The sequence below is a fragment of the Zeus faber genome (genome assembly GCF_960531495.2).
Source record: "Zeus faber genome assembly, chromosome: 4".
NCBI classification, from domain to species: Eukaryota; Metazoa; Chordata; class Actinopteri; order Zeiformes; family Zeidae; genus Zeus; species Zeus faber.
The window spans coordinates 11,165,280-11,189,013 of record NC_137191.1 but is presented as its reverse complement, the minus strand read 5'-3'; the positions used below and the strand labels follow the sequence as shown (position 1 = coordinate 11,189,013).

At 45.6% G+C, this 23,734-nt stretch overlaps 1 protein-coding gene across 1 annotated transcript; it reads left to right on the top strand.

Annotated features, from left to right (window-relative positions):
* The first annotated feature begins 983 nt into the window (after positions 1-983).
* abcc6a (ATP-binding cassette, sub-family C (CFTR/MRP), member 6a) lies at positions 984-23,129 on the top strand. The gene is made up of 31 exons (XM_079999661.1): positions 984-1,358; positions 4,304-4,480; positions 4,722-4,847; positions 6,820-6,957; positions 9,616-9,738; positions 10,861-10,922; positions 11,019-11,150; positions 12,205-12,411; positions 13,175-13,352; positions 13,446-13,607; positions 13,781-13,873; positions 14,421-14,624; positions 14,800-14,946; positions 15,054-15,141; positions 15,679-15,748; positions 15,846-15,972; positions 16,092-16,268; positions 16,381-16,548; positions 16,666-16,849; positions 17,014-17,098; positions 17,199-17,316; positions 17,571-17,778; positions 17,951-18,261; positions 18,537-18,736; positions 18,912-19,038; positions 19,559-19,660; positions 20,220-20,366; positions 20,581-20,739; positions 20,894-21,060; positions 21,217-21,411; positions 21,618-23,129. The coding sequence occupies exons 1-31, from the start codon at positions 1,317-1,319 to the stop codon at positions 21,724-21,726; spliced, it is 4,533 nt and encodes a 1,510-aa protein (XP_079855787.1). The 5' UTR covers positions 984-1,316; the 3' UTR covers positions 21,727-23,129.
* Positions 23,130-23,734: the final 605 nt, after the last annotated feature.

Genomic DNA, 23,734 nt, shown 5'->3' with positions numbered 1-23,734 from the left:
GGTGATGGAGGAGGCAGTGACGGTGACGGTGGCGGTGGCGGTGTTAGTCCCTGCTCCGACGCTGTCATACTTTCCTGAGCGAGCCCCCGCTGGACAGACGGTTTTCCCTCCCGGGTCTCGACCGGTGTGACTGTCATCGCGCCGCCTGACGCAGACTACAAAGAGCTCCGGCAGACACGCGCTCAAACACTCCATATGTCATTTCTCCAATTTTCTTGCGGGGGGAAAAAATAGCTCTTTTGACGATGGCTGCGAACCCCTATATACCGCCCTCTGATATACCCCACCGCAGACTCTGCTTCTGGCTGTATCAGCAACTTTCATTATGGTGATACACTCGGAAAAATGTGTGACACTTGACATCATACCGATACTTCCTTATTTTTCACACAAAAGTCAAAGTCAAACTAAACAAATGACTGGATGAGTCATCCATGCCTTAAATGTTCGGGATGCGAATGAATATTTACCCCGAAGGATTTGACACATACTCGCTGGAATGCTAAGCGTGGCATCGCCATGATCGGTGCAAGGAGATGTCACACCGCTGTTACTTAGACGAGCAGCATCTGGGTTTTAACATTAGAGGCGGAGGCCACGATCCAAATTTTTCGCCAGATTTAGACTCTCCCGATCGGCGGAGCGCAAATGCAAAAACAGAAGAGCGTCTGTGGGCTGGAAGGGACGGCGTTTGGGGCTGGGGGGAAGAAAGGAGGAGCGGGAGGGTAAGCGAATGTAGGAGGAGTGAGCCCGGGTGTGAAAGTGTCACCGGATTGAGGGGAGTTGCTGCGTTGTTTTGATCGAGATCCAGCAGATGTGGGGGAGAGGAGAGGGTGTGAGACAGAGAGAGGGAGAGGGAGAGAGAGAGAGAGAGCTAGAGAGCGAGAGAGAGAGAGCGAGAGAGAGAGAGAAAGAGAGAGGGAGAGAAATATTTCCACCCACCCAACAAGGAGACGCACTCATAAACAGCAGACAGAGAGAGGGAGGCTCAGAAGGACACAGGATCTTCAGGCAGCCGCGGTTCAAAGAGCAAAGGGAGTTAGACATAGAGTTTCATTCAGAGCAGGGGCAGTGCTTTTACTGAACGTGGGGTGAAAAACTATATATTTTTTTGTTTTTAAATACTCCGAACACCTCTCATAAAATCCCCGAGTGTGCCACCCAGACAGAGAAGTGGAAGCCAGCAAATCCTACGGCCCAGTCGCTTCACGAAGAGAGGGAAGGTCCCGTAAAAAGGCACATACCCTCTCGTGCCCCCCCAATCGGCATCGAGACTCACTGAGCCAGCGGGGCATCCGGACAGAAGGAGCTGGTGGATGGACGCCTTCTGTAAACTCAGTGGCTTGGACCCACTGTGGGTGAGTGGACTTTATCTTGTGTAAACTCAATCAAACAGACTAATCAAGGTTTGACGATCACTAATCAAACAAAAATGTCATGAATGAAGCGTGTGTGGGCCACCCTTAGTTCATTACAATCTTGTTTGATTTCAAACCAATGTCAGCACTTAATGAAAAATATTTGTGTTTTTTTTTAAATAGACTGGATAATTATTATTGGCTATTGTTAATATATCCTGTTAATCTCAATTGTCGAAATGATGAGTGCAAAGTGTATGTCAAATATGTGTGTCAAATATAAGTGACATATGAAAAGTGGTCAAATTGGCAGTGATAATAAGTGTTAATCCATATCTCCATATGATAATGATAAACCATAATGGTTAGTACTGAAGTTAAATATTAATTTTAAAATGTATTACTTCATTAGCAAGAGCAATTTGAGCATGTGTTGCCTTTTTTCCTTTCTAAGGTTGTTTTATTGGGTCCAAAGCCATGAATGACAGCTAGACAGCTCCAAAGTCAGTTGACAGTAGTTAAGGAAAGAAAAACACTCAAAATAAAAAATAGAAGGACGCGGGTCCATTAAGAAGTCAGCTTAACGCAGGCTTCAATGGACAACTGCACCTCTGATGCATCTCAAAGCAGAGTTTTAGTGATGATGATCCAGTGATAAATGACTCAACATCATGCGATGGTGGAGTAACGCTTATCCATCACTCTCGACGGAGCTCCTTGCCGTCGTACGATCTTTGGTCTTGTATGATAGCAAGCCTCCACATTCTGCATCTCCACTCAAAATAAGGAGTCTGGCAGTGATTCAAGAGGGATGCCAAAGTCAATGAACACACTTCGCCCAAGGGGACGAGAGCCCCGCCGGCGGTCCCTTTCGCTCCCTCTGTGCAAACTCTCGAAACCTATTTCCGGAGCCTTTCTTCTTCGTGCCCATTACAGTATACGTTATATAGTGGTGTGAGAGAAAAATTAATGCGGTGGGAGGTGTTTCAGGGAAATCGGCTTCGGTTCATCGTAATAATCAAACAGATAACATTCTTTTTTTCCAACCTCTGTCCCAGTAGACACATCAACAGGTCTTGCAACAAAAAAAGCAGGACCGTGCTTGTCTTTAATGATGAGCTCAGCGTCTACATACCTGTACAGTATCTGTAAGACGAGCGAGGAAGGTTTGCTTTCTGAACGCAGCCTCGCTTCAAACTAGACAGAGTGAATGAACTCCAACGGGTCTTCAGTCAATCATTTTATTTGATCACGTTTGTTTCTCTTCAAAAAAAAACAACAAAAAAAAAACATCTGGTCATTTAGACGTGAGAATTGAAAAATATTCTCTGACATTATATCCACAGACACCGATTATTCTTTTGAAACCTAACCCCCCTATATTTGAATAGATTTGATTACTTTAACATTTGTGGAATATCATTTTGTCAAGCAGATTTTGCCAGCTACACTATTACAGCTTTGTGGAGTTATAAATGTCCACTCTAATTGCCATATTTCCATAATGAAAAACCAAAAATGTTCTATCAAATCCAGGGGCTGTTTGATGTGTTTTTGCAGCTTTATGACACAGTGGGAGTCTCTATTCTCCATTTCGCATGACAGTGGCTGACAGGTAAAAATAGCCGCCTCGCCACCGTCCGAGCGGTTGGTTCCGTGACAGTTCGCTGCAGCCATTTCGGCCGGGGGTGAGAAACAAAAGATAAACACCGGGCAGCCTGACCAAGACAGGGCTTTGAGTTTGTGTGATGAATTGGATTTTGTCGAATAAGAGCGTTCTGTTCACCTGCCGGCAGGTGACCGCAGGGATCAGGAGAGGGCTGCGAAACGATCTTCCCACTCGCTGGCTCTCAAGCCATTCATCACGTTAATGGGTTTTGTCACGTCAGGGCCCTTCGAGTAGGATAGCGCACAGTGCGTGCAAACCGGTGCGTGAATTACATAACGCTAGCTGGCGAGGCTATTAAAATTAATACGGCCATGCTTCTTTGACCGCACGGCGGTAAAATATCTATAAATTCTTACCAGCAGTGCTGCTAATAAAATACAAATTAGTCTTGAATGTAGAGATTTAATAAACCACGACTCCAGCAGCTGTATCTCCTTAGAGGAGTGTCACCTGCCTGCTCCACTGACAGGGCTGTCAGTGGCGTTACATAATAAGCGTCCAATCACCATAAACTGTGGCCGGTCGCTCTCCCTTATCCCCTTTTGGGAGCCAGACGGTCCACGTTTTTGCCTCGGTGTTTTAACCTTAAAAACCGCTTCCTGTGGCGACTCCGCCGGGCCGTCTGGCCACCGCGGCCAGACGCCCTGCCCCTCGTTCAGCCCAGAGAGGTGATAAACAAGGGAGGTGAGGGAACAACATGCTCGCTCCGGGTATTTTTGGTCCCTGCGATAGACAACATCACAGCGCCGCTGCTGTTATGCAATACCACATTTTGGCCACATTTGCCGAACACACCTCCTCTAAAAAAAATAAAATAAAATACAATTCTAATTGCATTTTTTAACTCCGGTATCAGTGCGGAACGAGCGTTCACCTCCCAACAGAAATGCGTTGACAGCGTGTGCTGCGCTTGGAAGCGGGGAGAGTTTTGAAAGCCGCTTGAGAAGTGGTCAGAAAATCCCAAGACTTTCTCCGGTTTTTACAAAGCCAGACTTTATTCCAACGTGAACCCACACAGAGATTTACACACAAACAGACACACACACACATACACACACACACACACACACCCACTGTGATTTCACTCCCCGTTGTTTACAGACTTTAAAGGAGGTTCATTCAGCCCTGGCCTACGCTCTTCTGTAGGTTACTATAGAATTTACAGTCTAATAAGCAGCTCTTCCGGGACCGTGACGCTAAGTGGTTTATCATGTATCACAATTCTAATTTCAGTGCCCCTCTCCACCAACCTCTCCCAATTTTCTCCCTGCCCTAGGACTGGAACCGTACGTGGTACACGGCCAACCCGGACCTGACCCAGTGTTTCCAGAACACGGTGCTGGTGTGGGTCCCCTGCATCTATATCTGGCTTTTGGCCCCTTTCTACGTTCTCCACCTCTACTGTCACGACAATGGACGGATTCGCATCTCCTGCCTCTGTGCCGCCAAGATGGTGAGATGTCCAATTCGGCGATTGTCACGTTGCTGACTTGTGCGTTGATTTGATTATCGTCAAGAGCACACGGACAGACAAGAACGGGTCAAACCCAAATGGGCGCCTGAGTTATTAGTACAAACAATTGATCTGACGTCTTTCTTATGTAGGCTTGGACCTAGTAAATTTGACCAAGCAATTAATCGAAACTTGCATAATACCATCATTGTTTCCTCATCTGGCCGTGCTGTATGTCTAGGTGCTGGGTTTCCTGCTGGCCTCGTTTGGCTTCGTGGAGTTCTTCTACATTCTCCTCGAGAGGAGCCAGGAGATCCAGGAGCACATGGTCTTCCTGCTCAGCCCCATCGTACGCAGCATGACTGTGGTAAGGAACCAAGGTTTGGATTTTGTCACCGTCGCGGCATCGGCAGCCTCATCCGGCGCGCGACGGGGTAATTGTGACGGCCGAAAGATAATCTGATGTCACGGAGAGATGAAACCCGCTGATGTGTTGGTTGGGTTTTACAAAATGATGTATAAAAGTCGGGCCTACAGTACAAGCAATTGTAGGTCCACAATGCATCACTCCCTGTCATTTTCAGAAGGTTTTAAATATTGCTTAGCTGTAGAGGAGGGGGGCAAAGGAGGGCAACGAGTTCACAGCATGGGTGGCATATCTTGCCTTGGATAAAATGCTGTTTATTCTGCGTAGGAGGGATGAAAGATTTACTCCAGAATGGAGGGTTGAATCGCACAGATTGGAGGGGATGATGGAGGTAAGTTTACCTCCCTTAGCTTCTTACCCACAAAGCTGCTTCTCTCTGTGGCCTAAAACAGGCACAGAATCAGACAGCCCACCCCACCTGTGGTCGCCTCAGACTCCTGAGTAAATACCGTATCCACATGTGTTTGGGTAGAAAAAAACACACTGAGACGTTTCTTGTATTAAGGCCGATTTTTGATTTTCAATAATGTATTTCTATATGCTGTGGACATTGCTTATTGCGTGAGGAGACTCTTGTTATACATCATAGTAAAAACATGTCGTAAAATCCACTCACCATGTATCTAAATGAATGATTATAATGCTCTGGGTGGTGACTCGTAACCACCACCACCCACCACCCACCAAATGTTTCTCTTTTTTTTTTTTTTTTAGTGTAGGCTCGAACAAGGAGTGCTCTCGCTCCCCTGACCAACTTGTTTTGCTGCCATTCAATCTGAGTCAATGTGCGGGTACATTTTTACCCAAGTCATGATGCCCATGGATTAGCCGTGGTCACCATGAAAGGTCCAAGCATGACACTTGACTTTTATCAGAGAAACCATGACGTACACCGCTTTTACCCTCCTCGGCACTGCACACAATGTAATTACAACGGGGGGGCATGGCGCATGGGCCCAAGAAAAGGACGCAGTTCCAATGCAGGCTCACGCAAACGTATGGACAGGTGTGATTTGCAGGGCAGTGCCACAGTCAAGTCAAAGCGAGAGGAAGTGATTCTATGGATGTTGACCTAACTTAAACGTTTCACACTGGCATTAGTGCTGCTAAGTGCTTCTCAACTTCTTGACCTTAAATGTGTGGATGTAGCAGCAATTAGACAGAAGCACCCACTTGGTTGGTACTGAGTACTTTTTGTGAGTGGGTTGCAAAAGACCACAAACTGGTGTACTGGAAAGAGATAACCCTTGGGGAAACATCTTAAAATTTAACTAGAAAAACACCAAAACACTGGGTTGAATAAAAAAAACAAAAAAAACGTATGTCAATTATCTAAAATCAACATGCATCTCTCCGTCCCAGGACATTGTTTATTCTAAAAAACTGCTGTAATTATGAGGTGCTAGTTTATAACGGGACTGTTTTGAGGTTATGATGGGTCATCCCTACATAATCAACATGGAAACCATTATGCTACCCAAACCACCCTCTCCCCACTTGGTGATGAGCGGGTACGACGGAGTGACATATCCCACTTGGCCAACGACTCGGACAGGGACCAATTATGGTTCGATCCCCACAGCGAAATGTGCGGGCCCCCCCTACACAGCGGTGTCCAAGGTCTGAATCACTCCTATTTTGGGGTAAATATCACAGTTTTAAATGTCCTCTTCCTAAAGCATCACAATATAATTAAATGAAAGTACTGTGAAGAGGATCTGGGGGGCCGTGGTGTCAATTGTATTGGGGAAATCAGCAGGAATACAGTGACCTGGGAAACGCTCCAGAATAACCAAGGAATTCTGAGTGTCTTAATTCCCCAAATGGTCATGGGTACATTTACATTTATCCTCAATACTCTTCACCCTCTATCCGTCTGTTTTCATCCCTCCTCTTTCCCTGTATCATTTAGATCCTCGCCCTGTGCATCATCCAGTTTGAGAGGATTCGGGGTTGCCGTTCCTCCGTCTTCCTCTTCCTGTTCTGGGTTCTGGCCGTGCTGTGTTCGCTGGTGCCGCTCAGGGCTAAGATCCAGTTGGCCATGGACGAGGTACAGTTGTTCATCTATTCCATCTGACACTATGCTGTACACTGTGCCGTGCCGTACGATACATCTACACAACATACACTGCAAGGTATCATGCCTTACGATGCCAACACAGAGTCGGGTAATCACTGATTACATGAAATCAGGATTATGCAATCATATGATGTCATCAGCCCAAGTTTCATTTATTTAATGGTGGATTCATTTCAGGTTTCCAGGTTTCAGTCCAGGTTTCCATTTCAAATGAAAATGGGTCATTTCATTAAAGTTACACTTTTAATAATGATATTATTTATTTTCAAGTATTCAGAATGTTTCATTTTATTTATTTATTTTTTAGTTTTTTTTGTTTGTTCATTTATTTATTTCGTCAGATCGTTTGTTAGTTATTTAGTTACTTCGTCACTTAGATATTCTTGTTAGTTTTTTTGTTTGTTTGTTTGTCTGTTTGTTTGTTCATTTATTTATTTATTGTTTATTTATTTATTTACTTATGTATTTATTTATCTATTTATTTATTTGTTTATTTGTTTATTTATTTGTTTGTTTGTTCTATTATTTATTTTCATTAGTTAGTTTGTTAGTTATTTAGTTACCTAGTTCGTTTTTCTGTTTGTTTGTTTATTTTTCTCTAAAACCTTTGGGTATTTACCACAGAAAGGCAAAGTCACAGAGGAAAATACAGTATCATAAAAGTATACCACAGGTGGTAACCCAGAGCTGCAATGTTTTGCACTGCACCATATCATCATGTACTGTGTATCGGCCAGAGAGGGTTTTTTTGTTTTTTTCCTGAATTTGTTTAACGTGCACTCACTGACCCAACAAATTGAGCTCAGCCTGAAGCGATGTGGAGTTTGGGCCTCTCCTAGTATAGTCCACCCATGGTCTACCCATAGTCTAGACGCGGGCCTCCATCAGCAGCACGCTGTGCCCACCACGGCTTATCATTTCATCCCCCAAAGTTAACCAAGGTAAAACTGAATTAACCCGCCGCCGGATAATGACACCGCCAAATCTGGCTGAGCTTGTGTGTTTAAAGCTTTACCCTTTCTTCCTGTGTCTCCCTCAGACACTGCAATTTTTGTGTGGGGTGAGTTTCTATTTAGGTGTACACACCCAAGGGACAGTTGAATTTGGATCTTGACCAAAAAAAACAAAAATAAAACAAAGATACCACACACACACACACACACACATGTGCGCACACGCACGCACACACACACACACACACACACACATACACATCCATATTTCTGTTTTATCGCTGTGAGTGTGACATTCCCATACTTCTGGGGGGAGAGTAATGATGGCTCTGGGATAATGTTGGTGGGACATGGCAGCCCGGGGTCAAGCCAGTGAAATGTCAGCGCCGCGTTTATGGGCCAGCAGCGACCGTAAACAAAGCCAGATGGAAATCTATGCATCCACATGTAGACACACAATGTACAGCAATCAGGAATTCAGACGCAGATGTACGGTAGACATTTAAAACAGCAGCGCTCCTGAGTGGGGGTTATGCACGTGACGACTTGAGCAATGTTGGCGCTTTGATCGGTTTGGGGGGGGGGGGGTTTTAGTAAGACTGGAGATCGTACCTGTTTACGGCGTGTCAGCGCACAGAGATGTTCCAGCTGCCTCTGAATACAGTGACTTCTTCTCATCAAAATACTTAAGAATCCGAGTTGACAGGGTTCATGTTTGCTGACCCTTGTCCATTTTTAGCGGCCTGACCTACATATTCCGCGATCCAAACAAACCTGTTTTCACTGTGCGGCCAGATCTGTTTGGACCCTTCACATTCTTTTCTTTATTTTTTGTCTTTTTTTTTGTTTGTTTGCTATGGCCCTGACATTCACATATATACTGCATACTGCACAATGGCACAGTCGTGCTCGCGGTGGCGACCGAGTAGTAAACAATGCCCGTGCCAAAACCCACCCCAAACAATGCCTGTGCCAAAACCCACTGTTACTCCATGTCAGGACAAAACATATGAGTCCCAGATTGCAGAAAATGTCACTGAGAATTTAATATCATGGCTTGTGGCTTATCCAGCCGTTGAAAGAGAAAGTCTGTGGATCGTGAACCACAGACTTTCTATTTACAGATGAACTCTATTTGCGTGACTAACTGGGAGCTTTAACTATCGTTTCATTTACATGAAGTGCGTCATTAAAGAAACTTGGTTTTCGCCCTGATTTAGCCCAATGGTACAAAATAAGCTTTATTGTGTCTGATCCGTGTGTATAAACCATATCCTGTGCTATGCAATGTTTATGCATGGGAAAACCAATATAGTGTGTTTAGTACCAGAAGTCTGAGTGTTATGAAAGTTTGTGCAAACCCACCCTGATAAAAAAAAAGAAATTACCCTCTCCACCACAGGAAGTGCTGTGATTTTTGTGCAATGTCGAAGCAACAAAAATACATTTTGATCCCGATTAAAGCCTTGATTGCCTCAATGTAACAACCCTGTTATTGTTGCACGGCAAAGTTTCGGCCACAATACCAATTAATTCCACTCTGAGCTTAAAATCCAAAACCTAGTTGCAAAACCCATCTGGAATAATGGCCGACGTTAAACCTTTGAGGGAGACGATTTAAGTACTTTCGCCGCTCCACTGGCCCATCTAATTTTGCGCTTTCCTCCCATCGCAGGGCATCGCCTCTGACATTGTGCGATACCTGGCGTTCTTCTCCTACTTCACCCTGCAGCTGGCCCAGCTCTTCCTCTGCTGCTTCGCCGACCACTCCCCAGAAGGGAAAACGGTCTCGGAAAAGGTAGGCGGAAGAGAATTTCCAACCGCTTCCGTTAAAATTGTGCACTCCGCTTCAATGTCCCGAAATGAGACAATCCCGAAAATCCCTGCTTGTGTTTTTTTTGGAGCTTTGTTGTCAACAGACTTTCCGTTTCGGAGGAAGTTGCATGATTCACTTCCTCCCGCCTCCTCCTACTCGCTCTCCCACTCTCTATGCTGTTTTTGGTTTTCCTATGAGGAGAGTAAGAAGGAATGCATTGGTCCGTTTATACAGCGCCACAGTTAAATAACACCGTGACCTGCAATATGTCCAGTAGACCTGGACTGCCGCACCAAGACAGATACCAGCGAAGGGTTCAGAATTCATCATCCGAATGCCGCTTCACAAAGGGATCTCACAAAATAAAGATTATGGGTTAAAGGCTAAATCAATCGTGTGACGCCATATTTCCTCCGGTGATAAACAAGAAAACAAAACTGAGAAAGTCCCTAACGCAATGTTGTGCGGTGGTGGTGAGGTGGCCCGGCGTGCAGAAGCCACAGCCTGGTGGCGGCACACCCTCTGGTCCCTCCTTGGCGTGTCCGCCGCTTCCTCTTTGCCCCACGCTCTGGTTAGGACTTACTCACCGGAAGAAAGGAAGCGAGGGATAAGGAGGGTAATATCATGGAGGCCAATAAAAACGTGCGAGCGCTGGTGAGGGGGCGGCACGGGCAGGGAAATTAAACCCTGCACTTGTGTTAGAGCACAAACTTCCACTGTGTTTCCGTGCGTGTGTGTGTGTGTGTGTGTGTGTGTGTGTGTGTGTGTGTGCGTGTGTGTGTGCTTGTGTGGGAGATTCAGTGATGATACATATTTACTGTACCGTGTTTGCGCTCAACCTCCAGATGCCCTTCCCCCCAAAAACGACTCCCTATTTCCACCCCGTGGGAGTCCAAGGCCTCTGCCCTTTACAATGTTCCACCTTGCTGTATCCCACTGTTCACACACATTTAAAATTTGGTAAATTTCACCCTCCACAAGGGCACCATTCAAAATATCAACGTGGGCTTTTGCGGCTCCGGGGATTTTTTTTTTTTTTTTTTTTTTCGAAACTCTTTAAGTAGTGAGAGGTTTACTCAGCACTGGCTTGTAATTTTCTTTCAGAATCCCTGTCCAGTAAAAGATGCCTCTTTCCTGTCAAAGATCCTCTTCTGGTGGTTCACTGGGTAAGAAACCTCTGATTTATCGGTGTGACTCACTCATCAGGTCTAGTCTGGGGCCCTCTTTTACAAAAACACTCTGGTTTCGCCTTTTCCCCTCAGGCTTGTTGTGAAAGGATATCGCACCCCGCTGGAGGCCGATGACCTGTGGACCCTCAGAGAGGAAGACACCTCAGACAAGATAATCTCTGACCTGGAACAGGAGTGGACCGCCCAATGTGCCAAACTGCAACGGTACAAAATGCTTCTTCTTCTTCTAATTGTTATTCTTACATGTATATAAAAATGACCAGAGCATGGTTTGTTCATTTTTTAGAGCAACAGCACCGTGTGAAATACAAACTTGCACCATCTGCATGACCTGATGTCTGCAGATGACTGCATGGCCTGAGTGGCTTTGATGTTATTTAAATTTTCTTTCGGGGTTCTTCACGACTCGTGTTTGCCTTCTATTTCGCATTGTCTTAACTCATTTCATAGGTTAAAAGCCTAAAGAATCAATGCCCTTTATTGATTAACCTTAAGTAAAGAAGCTGTCTGAATTAATGTTCCAAGAAATGTGTAGTACAGTAATGTTTCATCTGGGCTGACTCACCACCAGAAACAATTTTAGGGGCAAAATAAATACATTAAAAAAAGTCTAAAAAGTCCCCTGAGGACATGCAATAACATAATACAATAAACAGAGGCGTTGCTAGGGTGCAAAGACATCAGGGGCTTAGCCCAACTAGGCTCTAGCCATTTTGCCACTGTGTGCCAACTGTCGCCAGGGGGGTGGGGCGGATAAGAGACTGATGGAGAAAGTTTCCCCATTAAGAAATTGTCTGGTTCCATAAGGAAATGGAGTAAAATAAAATAACCTGCATCTAAAATAAAAGCACACTGTTTTTTGCATGGCAATCACAGGCGCCCTGTCGCTGGCACGCCACGGGCACAGTTGGTACCGTCGGAGAGGGAGCGGTCGGGGCGCAGAGCCGGCCCCTGCGGGCCTATTTTAGATTGGGGGCTATTTATAGCTAACAACATCGCTGACAATAAACGACAGTCTTGTGTCATTTTCAAAGCCTCTAACATATCCTAGATTTGGAGATATTTTGTGGAGCCCAATAACAAAGCACTGAGACTCGATCATTCAAGTTCAAGTTCAAGTTCAAGAGCTTGTGGAATAATGCTTTCTCAGGCTGCTGTCTGCGTCTGAGTCATATTTTAGACTTGAAAGTTACCGGCATCGCGCTGGTGCATCCCTGGCACACGCCGGCCGTCTGAGTTTATTTTCATCCCCTGGCAGGCAGGAGAAAGCGCTTGCTTCGGGCGTGGCACTGGGAAGCAGACTCCCAGAGCAGGCTCAGCTCCTGAGAAAGCTGCGGAAGGAGCAGAGCTCTGGCTTCTTCCTGCTGAGGACGCTGGCACGCAAGTTTGGTCCTTACTTCCTGACCGGCACCTTATGCATCATCTTTCATGATGCCTTCATGTTCGCCATACCCCAGGTGCTAAGGTAAGAGGGCGTGAAGACAGAAGAATTGTATTGTTTTCTGGGTAGAGACTTGAATATAGCAAAAGGTCTAAGGCCAGTCATCAACTTTCAACGACATCACCATCCGTTCTAAAAGGAAAGCGGTTAAGACATTGAGACCTTTCTCTTTTCTATTTGTTATTTATTCGACGTGTTATATAATCACCCAAAGGCAAAACATAACCTGGCAAGACAGGAAATAGACCATGGTGACCTGCCACCTTTACGCCCACCGCCGCGCCCCCCCGGTAGTCAGACAGGAATGTTGTTGTTGATGTACGACTGAGGCGTAATGGAAGTGTTAATTACGGTCATGGAACCGTGTGCGAGAGAAGGAAAGGAGACCACAACCCTCCAGCTCAAGTGCGGAGGAGGGCAAGGCACTGCGAAGCAACTACTCAGAGGGTTGGGGGAGGCCCTAAATGGCACAAATGCCGCTAGACCACAATAAGGGAGCCGGGCTCCAAGCAGGAGGGCTGCTTGGCCACAAGAAGAGAACTGTTGCGCAACCGGCAGCGCTTTTGCGCAGATCAATAGTCTCGCAGCCGCAGCGACACCCGTGCCCGAAACACTGATCGAAAATGTTATAAAGCCGTCGGCGCTTGTGTAAATTGTTAGTATTATGTCATCACGGCGCGCAAAACCCGTATTTCACCCGCGAAAAGAAAAACAAAATCCAAACACGTCACCAGAAGGCATGAAGGCGCTCATTCTTCCCATCGTTCCTCTGCTTTCCCGCAACCAGTCTGCTGCTGGGCTTCATGAGGGATGAGGATGTTCCACTGTGGAAGGGCTACTTCTACGCCACCCTCATGTTCCTGCTCTCCTGCCTCCAGTCTCTCTTCAACCACCAGTACATGTACACCTGCTTCACCGTGGGCATGAGGGTGAAGACGGCCGTCATGGGGCTGGTTTACCGGAAGGTGAGGATCTCATACCTGACACCCGGCGGGGAAGCAAACGGTGTGAAATGCTGCAGAAGCCCTGAATTTATTGATTTGTTCTTTTTCTGCCAGTCTCTTGTGATAAACAGCTCTGCCAGGAGGACCTGCACGGTGGGGGAGATAGTGAACCTGGTCTCCGCAGACACTCAGAAGCTGATGGACTTTGTGGTGTACTTCAACGCCGTCTGGTTGGCTCCGATCGAGATCGCTCTCTGTCTCTTCTTCCTCTGGCAGGTAATCGTCGGTTCCCTTGATATTTTTTTTCACTTTCGACCCCAAGATAAATTCCCCCAAAAAAGACAAAACCGCCGTGTATGCTTTGATCAGCCGGTCTCGAATGAAATCTTGAATTAGAATCCTTTTCAACACACCCCCTTTGATGCAGTTTCATCATTTCTCATTTTTAGCACCTTGGACCATCTGCATTGGCAGGAATCGCCACAGTCATCCTCATCTTCCCACTCAACGGATTCATTGCGAAGAAGAGGAGCAAACTGCAGGTACTGGCCACTCGAATGTTTCCTACACGCCTCCATCCAGAGCAGCGCCGACATCTGGTACCATTGTCAGCGATGCCACTGCTAGATTAGATGGTGTGTCCCTGGTGCGCTTTCTGTCATTTTTTTGGTGTCCGTGCCATATAATGCGCCCCCCCCAAAAAAAACCATGACAGGAAAGAGTGGGCCGTAAGATTTCTTTGGGAATAAAGGGTTCTTTGGATAAACAACAGAGGTTTGGCAAATTTGGATGTCATTTTAATTGAGCTCATAGCCAGGAATGCGTCGACCGCATTGCTGGCCCTTTGTTGTTTCCTTTTCATAAAATTGTTAAGCGTGACCACCATGTCGTGCAATAAACACTAAATTGATTAAACAAGCCAGGGTTGTATGATGTTCAATCGCACTCTTACAAATTTAACGAGTGCGGCCAAACGCATGCTAACTAATGCGTGTAGTTGTTCCAGTCTGGTTATTGTTTTACAAATCTACCCTGCTTACAGTCCGACAGTGTCTGAGCCCTTCCCCTTAAACGGTCTTTGGTCGACAGGAGGTCCAAATGAAGTTCATGGACGGCCGCATCAGGTTGATGAACGAAATCCTGAGCGGGATTAAGATCCTGAAGTTCTACGCTTGGGAGAAGGCCTTCCTGGAGCAGGTTCTGGGCTACAGGGAGAAAGAGCTGAAGGCCTTGAAGAAGTCTCAGATCCTTTATTCCATCTCCATCGCCTCCTTCAACTCCTCTTCTTTTCTGGTGAGTGGGAGGAAACAGCAGCAGAATCCATACTGTTTGTCCTTTTAGGACCTCACGGTCGCCAACGTGCAGCCGCAGCGCGTCTCAAGATAGCGCGTCAGACGGACTTTCGCCCCTGGAGGCCGCTTGGCCGTTCCGTAACGTCTGTTTCTGCTTTTTTTTATTTTTGCCTCAGATTGCCTTCGCTATGTTTGGAGTCTATGTTATGATCGACGAGCGGAACATCCTGGACGCGCAAAAAGTTTTTGTCTCGATGGCGCTGATCAACATTTTGAAGACTCCACTCAGTCAACTTCCATTTGCCATGAGTACCACGATGCAGGTAGGGGACGGCGCTGGCACGAAAGACCATTCACACGTTAAACTCGATGTCACAGCCGTCTCAAAATTTACATTTAATGTGATGATTGAAATTCCGCCCTGCCCTAGGCTATTGTGTCGCTGAAACGCCTGGGAAAATACTTGAGCTCGGAGGAGCTGAAACTGGAAAACGTTACAAAGGGCGCGGTGAGCTCAGGTGAGAACACCACGTCTGGGAGAAAACGGGAGCGACGCCCAAAATTATTTTCACCATATTCCACAGTTTCCCTGGTTCCCATACACACCAAAACCCACAACCTGTCAAAAGTAATAAAAACCTACCATGAAAATCTGTTGTTTATATCTGTGGAATCCCGCAGGTTTGTAGGTTTATGTGCATTGTCAAATCTTTGGGTCCCAGGATGATTGGTAGACTGGCTAATTATAGGATGTTCCTCTTCGGTGGTTGAATGTGATGCGCAGCATGAAGTCAGACGTATGATTCTCAGAGAAAAATAAAATCTCCTCTTCTCCGTCTGTTATCCGTCAACACTTCCTCAGGCAGCTTGTGGAAAAGCAACAGCTCTGTAATTTGGAAGATTAAGCAAATTCAATCACTTGTAATTTGACGAGGAACTTGGAGGGGATTTTTTTATTTTGCAAGTTTGTTTGTCGGCAAGGCTGGAGAACGGACTTTTGCACAGTGGTTTTTGGGGAGGTTGTTTATTTGTTTTTGCCTCTGTGTCTTGTTTAGATGGGGAGGATGTTGTTATAGACAACGGCACTTTCAGTTGGTCCGCAGATGGTCCCCCATGTCTCAAAAGGTACCCATGAAGACAATCAAAATGTCCTTAGACAAATAAAGGAATATGGAATAATGCCTGTGTTGGATCAAGGGATAATTCTGTTTTTCTTTCACAGAATAAATGTCCGCGTGCCGCGCGGTTCACTCGTTGCTGTGGTCGGCCACGTGGGGAGCGGAAAGTCTTCCCTGCTGTCGGCCATGCTGGGGGAGACAGAGAGGAGAAGCGGCAGCGTCACCGTCAAGGTACAGAGCACGTCTTGAATCTGTGGCCACAGATGAGGGGCCAAATTAAATACATACTCGTACAAATGTTGACGTCGCTCTCTCTCTCTCTCTCTCTCTCTCTCTCTCTCTCTCCACAGGGTTCTATGGCATATGTGCCCCAGCAGGCCTGGATCCAGAACGCCACCGTCCAGGACAATATAGTGTTTGGTCGTGAAAAGCTGAAGACGTGGTACCAGCGCGTTCTGGAAGCCTGTGCCCTTCTGCCCGACCTGGACATCCTACCTGCTGGAGACGCTACAGAGATTGGGGAAAAGGTATGTACATAATTCTGCTCGATAAAAAAGACCGCATTTATTTTTTGTTAAGACTGTCTGTCTTTATTATGTCCACACTGCCTCAAGATAAGTTCTAATTTTGTCGATTTAGGGACTGAACCTTTCTGGGGGTCAGAAGCAGAGGGTGAGTTTGGCTAGGGCTGTCTACAGGAGGGCTGACGTCTACCTGATGGACGACCCCCTCTCTGCCGTGGATGCACATGTGGGTCAGCACATCTTCGACAAAGTCATCGGACCGAAAGGCGTGCTCAGAGACAAGGTAAAGCAGAGTGGAATATCTCACAATTCGTTGCTCGTTGGTAGTTAAAAAAAAAAAAGACTCTTTCTGCATTAGAATACCCCTGATTTTATGACCCTTTTGGCTTTCCATCCACAGACCCGTGTCCTGGTGACCCATGGTATGAGCTTCTTGCCACAAGCTGACCTGATCCTTGTGTTGGTGGATGGAGAAATCACGGAGAGCGGCTCCTACCAGGAGCTCCTCAGCCGCCACGGGGCCTTCGCTGACTTCATCCATATGTTTGCCAGCACAGAGCGGAAAGAGAGCGCCATACAGAGAGGTAAATGGAGAATTTAGAGGAATTTCTATCAATTTCAAAATGATTGCTGTTATTCTTTTTGTTACAGTAGTCCTTTAATACTGCCACATTTCCTGTAGATGTAACTAATACTGTTTTTAAAATGAAAGGTATCTTGCCACTAAAACGCTATGCTCATGATGCAGCTGGATCCAGAAGATCGAATGCAAGGCTCAGCATGGTAGATTTCATGCCCTTCTCCAGAGACCTGTCACAGGAGCAGCTCATCGGGTAAGTGAATTCATGCAAATTGTGAAATAGTCACAGTTATGTCTTGCTTGCCGAGTAGTCTTCGATGAAACTGACCATGAGGCCTCACTGCATTCCCCAGCGGGGACAGCACCAACACCAACCTGCAGAGCATGGAGCCTGTATCTGAGGCAGAGCAGGAGCAAGTGCCTGAGGACTTGGGTAAACTGACTGAGGTTGACAAGGCCCGCACTGGGAGGGTAAGTCACCAAATAGCATTACATGCAACACTCAAAAAAAAAGATTTTGATTTGAGTCATGGATTTGATCCCATCATTCCAATCCATCAATAGTTTCAATTGACTAATGTTTTATTTCTCTATACTCAAGAGAAACTAAAATGGCTCTAAAAACTAAAATGAAAGTGACTTGACATGGTTGGGACAAAGACTGCTGTAGAAATGCATTTCTTTAAGGTGGATGACTGAGTCTGTTTTTTTTTCCCGCACAACAGGTCAGGTTGGACATGTACATGGAATACTTCAAGACGATCGGCTTGGCCCTCATCGTTCCCATTGTTCTCCTGTACGCTTTCCAACAAGGGGCCTCGCTGGCCTATAACTACTGGCTCAGTCTGTGGGCTGATGACCCTGTGATAAATGGCACCCAAATAGATACAGACCTGAAGCTGACAGTGTTTGGGGCACTGGGATTGGCACAAGGTTTGTTAACACTATTGAAAAGCAGCATGATAATATGATACTAATTACTATGACTATGATTAGTATTTGTATTAAAAAAAAAAAAAGGAAGGGAGTAACTTATTCAAAACATTTCCATTTCCAACCATTGTTCAGCTTTGTACATTGCAAACTTTCTCCACCTTTCGTTCAGGTGTTGCCATCTTTGGCACAACGGTGGCCATCTCAATCTGCGGCATCATCGCATCTCGCCACCTGCACATGGACCTGCTGAACAACGTGCTCCATTCTCCAATGTCCTTCTTCGAGTGCACGCCGAGCGGCAACCTGCTGAACCGCTTCGCCAAGGAGATTGACGCCATCGACTGCATGATCCCCGACGGCTTGAGGTTGATGCTGGGATACGTCTTCAAGCTAATGGAGGTCTGCATCATTGTTCTCATGGCGACGCCCTTCGCAGCCGTGGTCATCCTGCCCCTTGCGTTCCTCTACGCCTTTGTCCAGGTGCAGTGACTTTCTAAATGTTAATAGTACATTGCTTTTAGATGAGATGGGGGTGGTGGTTGGGTTGGACCTTTATTAAGGCCAGGCTATTTTCCTTTGTTAAATTGGAAAGAAAATCGGATCCTTGCCCTTCAGTCTTGGATTTGTACTAAGTTCCCCACCTGCTGACATAGCTATTACACTCTTCTGGGAAACATGGACATCCCCCACTCCCTTCTTGGTTCCAGCCCATTCATTGAAATCCTATGTTTTGCTTTTTCCACTGCGGGTTTCAGAGTTTCTACGTTGCCACGTCATGTCAACTGCGGAGACTGGAAGCTGTGAGTCGCTCGCCCATCTACACCCACTTCAATGAGACGGTGCAGGGCGCCAGCGTCATCAGAGCCTTTGGGGAGCAATCCAGGTTCATCCTGCAGGCCAACAAGAGGGTGGACTTCAACCAGACGTCCTATTTCCCCCGATTTGTGGCCACCCGGTGAGATAAAAACCCCAAATATGTTGTTGTTAATCATGTTGCATTACAGTGCTACAGTACAAATTATCACAAATGGGCAAAGGATTCCAGATGGAATTGCGGCTTTACTGCAGGTGCTAATGGTAATTGTTTATTTTAACTTGTCTGCCTGACTAAATCGGTGGCGTATCCACAGGTGGTTGGCAGTCAATCTGGAGTTTGTTGGCAATGGCGTGGTCTTAGCTGCAGCCATCCTCTCTGTGATGGGGAAAAGCAGTCTGAGTCCAGGCATCGTTGGTTTGGCTGTGTCACATTCCCTCCAGGTATTTGTTTTTTCATTCACATTTCCTCTGCTTTACCATTTTTTGGGGGGTTTTGAAAAAGTCCTTGGCCTTACCTTATTTGACGACAATTACCCAACCTTGCCTTGAGCATTTTATTTAATAGTTAATATTATTAGTAATAAATAATCTTTTCACTTCTTTTCTGTAATAGTTCATAGTAGTTTATGGCTGATTTGTAATATAAATTTGGCCCCAATAAGTAAAAAGGTTCTCCCCACCTGCTCTCGGAAAACACACAAAGAATTGACTGTAATTTCACTAGAGAACCAAGATTACAAACAACAATTACAATTCTTTTAATATAAGCCTTTAAGCAACACAGCCATGCACGTCATTGTACGTCAGCCCCTCCGCTTGCATCAGGCGGCTCGTGGCTTGCACTGCAAAACTGAAATAGAAATGTAGTATCGGCAGGAAAATCTTGCTCAATCCGCACATGACCGTTGCAGAGTTGGAAAAAAATGTCTCCGTGCAAACCGCTCTGCGTTTGATATCGCAGGTTACCGGAATCCTCAGCTGGATCGTGAGGTCCTGGACCGACGTCGAAAACAATATTGTTTCTGTGGAGAGGGTCAAGGAGTACTCGGAAACGCCAAAAGAGGTTTGTACGACCAAACACACGTGGCTATGAAATGCACAAGGCGCCGCAGGAATACAAAATAAAACACAGTTAAAAGAGTGTCGTTTAGTGGGTGCTGAAACAGTATTATGGATGTTTATGTTTGGGAGCGCAAACTGGAATTATACGACAGAGGCTTCGCTGGCACCAGCTCAGTGCACAATCGGTCCCGTGGCTAATTTGCACCGACGTAATTTAGTGAATGTTTTGGTCCAATAGAATATTGCCAAGAAATGTTATATCTTTGTATTTTCACGACGTAGCCATGTCCCTGCGTCAACGTTAAAACCGCTGCGCAGGTTCTTTTCCCGGCACCGCCCTTTGGCCATTACATCAACCACAGACCATATTCCAGCCTCCTTCCTACTTTATAACCCCACACATCATTATTTTTTTGTCAATGTCATTCTTATGAACCCGCGTGAGCACGGCGTTGTGTTTCACGTCCTCTTGATTCTTTGTTTGAAAAACTTCTGTAGATGGAAATGGAATGTGTGTATATAGAGAAATGACGGCATTTCTTTACCCTGCCCGTTCCCAGGATGCTTGGAGTGTGGAGGGAAGCTCCTTGCCGCTGGCGTGGCCTCAGAGAGGCACCATCGAGTTCCAGGACTACGGCCTGCAGTACCGCAAGGGTCTGGACTTAGCGCTGAAGGGCATCACCTTGAACATCCAGGAAAGAGAGAAGGTGAATTAACTTGCGTGCCTGCATGCATGTGTGTGTGTGTGTGTGTGCGTGTGTGTGTGTGTGTGTGTGTGCGTGTGTGTGTGTGTGTGTGGGTGTGTGCATAGTTCTTCATCAGTATAAGTGTTCTAATCTGTATAACTTCAACAGTGATTGCTGAAAAAGGATGCAAATTCTGACATTGAAAATGGAAAATGTTTTCGGGGTTTTTTTCTAGGTTGGAATCGTGGGAAGGACGGGAGCTGGGAAATCCTCATTAGCGCTTGGAATCTTTCGGATCTTGGAGGCGGCCAAAGGAAAGATCTTTATAGACGGAGTTGATATTGCCGACATCGGACTCCACGACCTGCGATCGCGCATCACGATCATCCCTCAGGTACCGGTGATGATGATAACATAATGTCGCCTCCTGTACCCGCACGTACGCGACTAAAAGTTGTAATTATGGTTGTAACAATGTGTGCCCTCTTTTATAAATGGCAATACTGTACCAAAGGTTCAATACGGACTATTCCTGCCCCGTATCCCAGGATCCAGTGCTGTTCTCCGGGTCCATCCGAATGAACCTTGATCCGTTTGATTCCTACACCGATGAGGAGGTGTGGAATTCGCTGGAGCTCGCTCACCTTAAGAACTTTGTGTCCAACCTGCCCGACAAACTCAACCACGAATGTTCAGAAGGCGGCGAGAACCTCAGGTACGACTCGTTTTATTTCATTTCTACACAAGAAATCCATAAAGAAGGAGACCCATAAAAAAAAAACATATACCAGTCGGCCTTTATTGTTACTAATCGGTTCTTAGAGCTGATGCCGACATCCTTTCTCCCTCTTGCGCCTTTTTTTGTGAGCAGTCTGGGCCAGCGCCAGCTTGTGTGTCTGGCAAGGGCTCTGCTGAGGAAAACCAAAATCTTGGTTTTGGACGAGGCCACGGCTGCGGTGGACCTGGAGACAGACACTCTCATTCAGTCCACAATCCGCACACAGTTTGAGGACTGCACGGTCTTGACCATCGCCCACCGTCTTAACACTATCATGGACTACACCAGGTGAGTTTTAACCCGCTTGACCACCCTCACCGCCAGTGTATTTGGAACATCATGACGGGTCATTCAATGGTCATTCAATGCCACGATTCGAGCCATGCATGAATACCGTGGCTTCGAAAAAAAAAGAAAAAAAAAAAAGAAGGTACTGCAAACATTATCTTTAATTTTAATCGGCTGTCTCCCCCCTCCCCCTGTCGTCCTAAAAGGGTGATAGTTATGGAGAAAGGACTCATCTCCGAGGCGGACTCTCCAGCGAACCTCATCGCGCAGAGGGGTCAGTTCTACCGAATGTGCCGAGAAGCCGGGCTGGTCTAGCTCTTCCCCCATCCTCTGCACTAATGGAACACTGTCCTCCGGTGTGGGCGCGGAACCTTCCCATTATTTCTACACAAAAAGCCGATTGAAAAAAACAACAAAAAAACGGGGCAGCTCAAAACTCTTCTGCAGATGCAGTAATGCCATTGTCTGTTTACAAGCAAAGGGGGAATCTGAAGGGGAAACAATTTTGAAGGTTTATTACACACTCAGAATCAAGTATACTGACTCAGAATTAAGTGTACTGTCTTACAGCTGTATATATTGTACAGTGGAGCTCATTGACTCTGTGAAAGAGGTGAACCAGTGGCGGACATGAGAGCCGCCAATGGCAAGTATGTTCTCACGATCCTCATTCTCTCTCAGAATGGGACCCGATTATTTTTACAGGTTCGCTCCGACAGTTTTTTAACATTGCAATTTTGTAATTTTGTTTCTGGACATTTTTTGGGTGTTGACGACCAATTCACTCAGGGCCAAATGACAATTCTACGTTTACTTATTTAGCCTGTCACAAAATGAAAAGAGCGACGTTTTTGCATCATAAGCCCGTCCACATCCCTCCTATCCATGCTTCTCGCCAGTCCCAGAATCTGGGACGAGAATAAAAAAGTTCTCTGACACACTAACCTTTAAAAAGTGAACCGTTCTATTCAAAGTCCCAGCTAGAAACGTCCAATTTTGAGTCTTTTTTTTTTTTCAAGAGCGAGGAGAAAACACTGCAGGGCGCCAAGATGCTACTCAGCGTCCAACTGTGCGGTGGCCTTTGTTTATTTCTGTCGAAGTAAACACGTAAAAAGATTATATTCAGTAATGCCGAGTCAGAGAGAACCTGACACCACAAGAGAAAACCACCATGAATGATGAGAATTCTTGTGTACAATAACGGTGCTAATTCTCTATGAAAACATGTCTCTTTGCCACCAACAGAAGTCATAACGCACACAGGCACACGTATACACACACACACACGCACGCACATGCACGCACACGCACACACACACACGGCCACACACACAGACACACCCACACACACACACACACACACACACACACACACACACAGAACAATTCACCTTTATTTTCAGTATTGTGTCTCTGATGCTGGAAGGAATAAAGTGTAAATAAAGTTTTTCCATGTTGACCTGCATTCCTAATTTTGAGGACTTTTCAAGGAGAAGTGCCATTTATTATTTTGTCTTACTGGTTTAGACAATGTATTCAAAGAGAAGCTATACATTATTTATGTCATATGACAAAATGGATTAAAGTGACCTTCAAAATGTAAGGATTTGTATTATATTTATACTTTTTTATATCAAGCGTTTTTGTATTTAACTACTTTGTGCATTGTCTGTACTATACAACATGCTGGAGCTGGATTAATAAAAACAAAAATTGTATATAAATGTGCTTGAAGTCAGTTATTTTTTTGCCTTGTGCAACACTGGAGTTTGGATTTGTTTATGGTTGTGGAAGAAATCATAAAACATAATAACTCTGTACCAATAAAAGTTAATAGTTTTAAAGAGTTTTATCAAAGTTCATTAGGGTTATTGATGAAAGAGGAACAGCAGATGATTCATCAGTTTACGCTGTGGACGTGTTTGCTGTGTCAGTGGAATTACAGTAGATGGAGGGCATTCAGTTCAGAGACCTATTCAATAACTTCCATCTTAGGCCTGATCTTGCATGCTGCGGAAGGGATGGAAGTAAATAATAAATAGGCTCAATAATATGATGTATCTGTCCAGTTTTGTGTGTTCTGGCTCACAAAGGGATGAAAATACAGAACATCCCATCATCCCCAAATAGATACTACAATCCACAAATCTGGATTAGGATTTTGAGGTCGAGGTAGCGGTTAACAGGATAGCGGTGTGCCGGTATTTTATTGTAAAAAAAAGTGTTCCTTGGTTGTGAGGTTGGGAACCACTGCTTTACACACAAGTAAACACAAGTAATATATTATTTATTTGTGGGTGGAGAATTTTAGAGATATTCATAC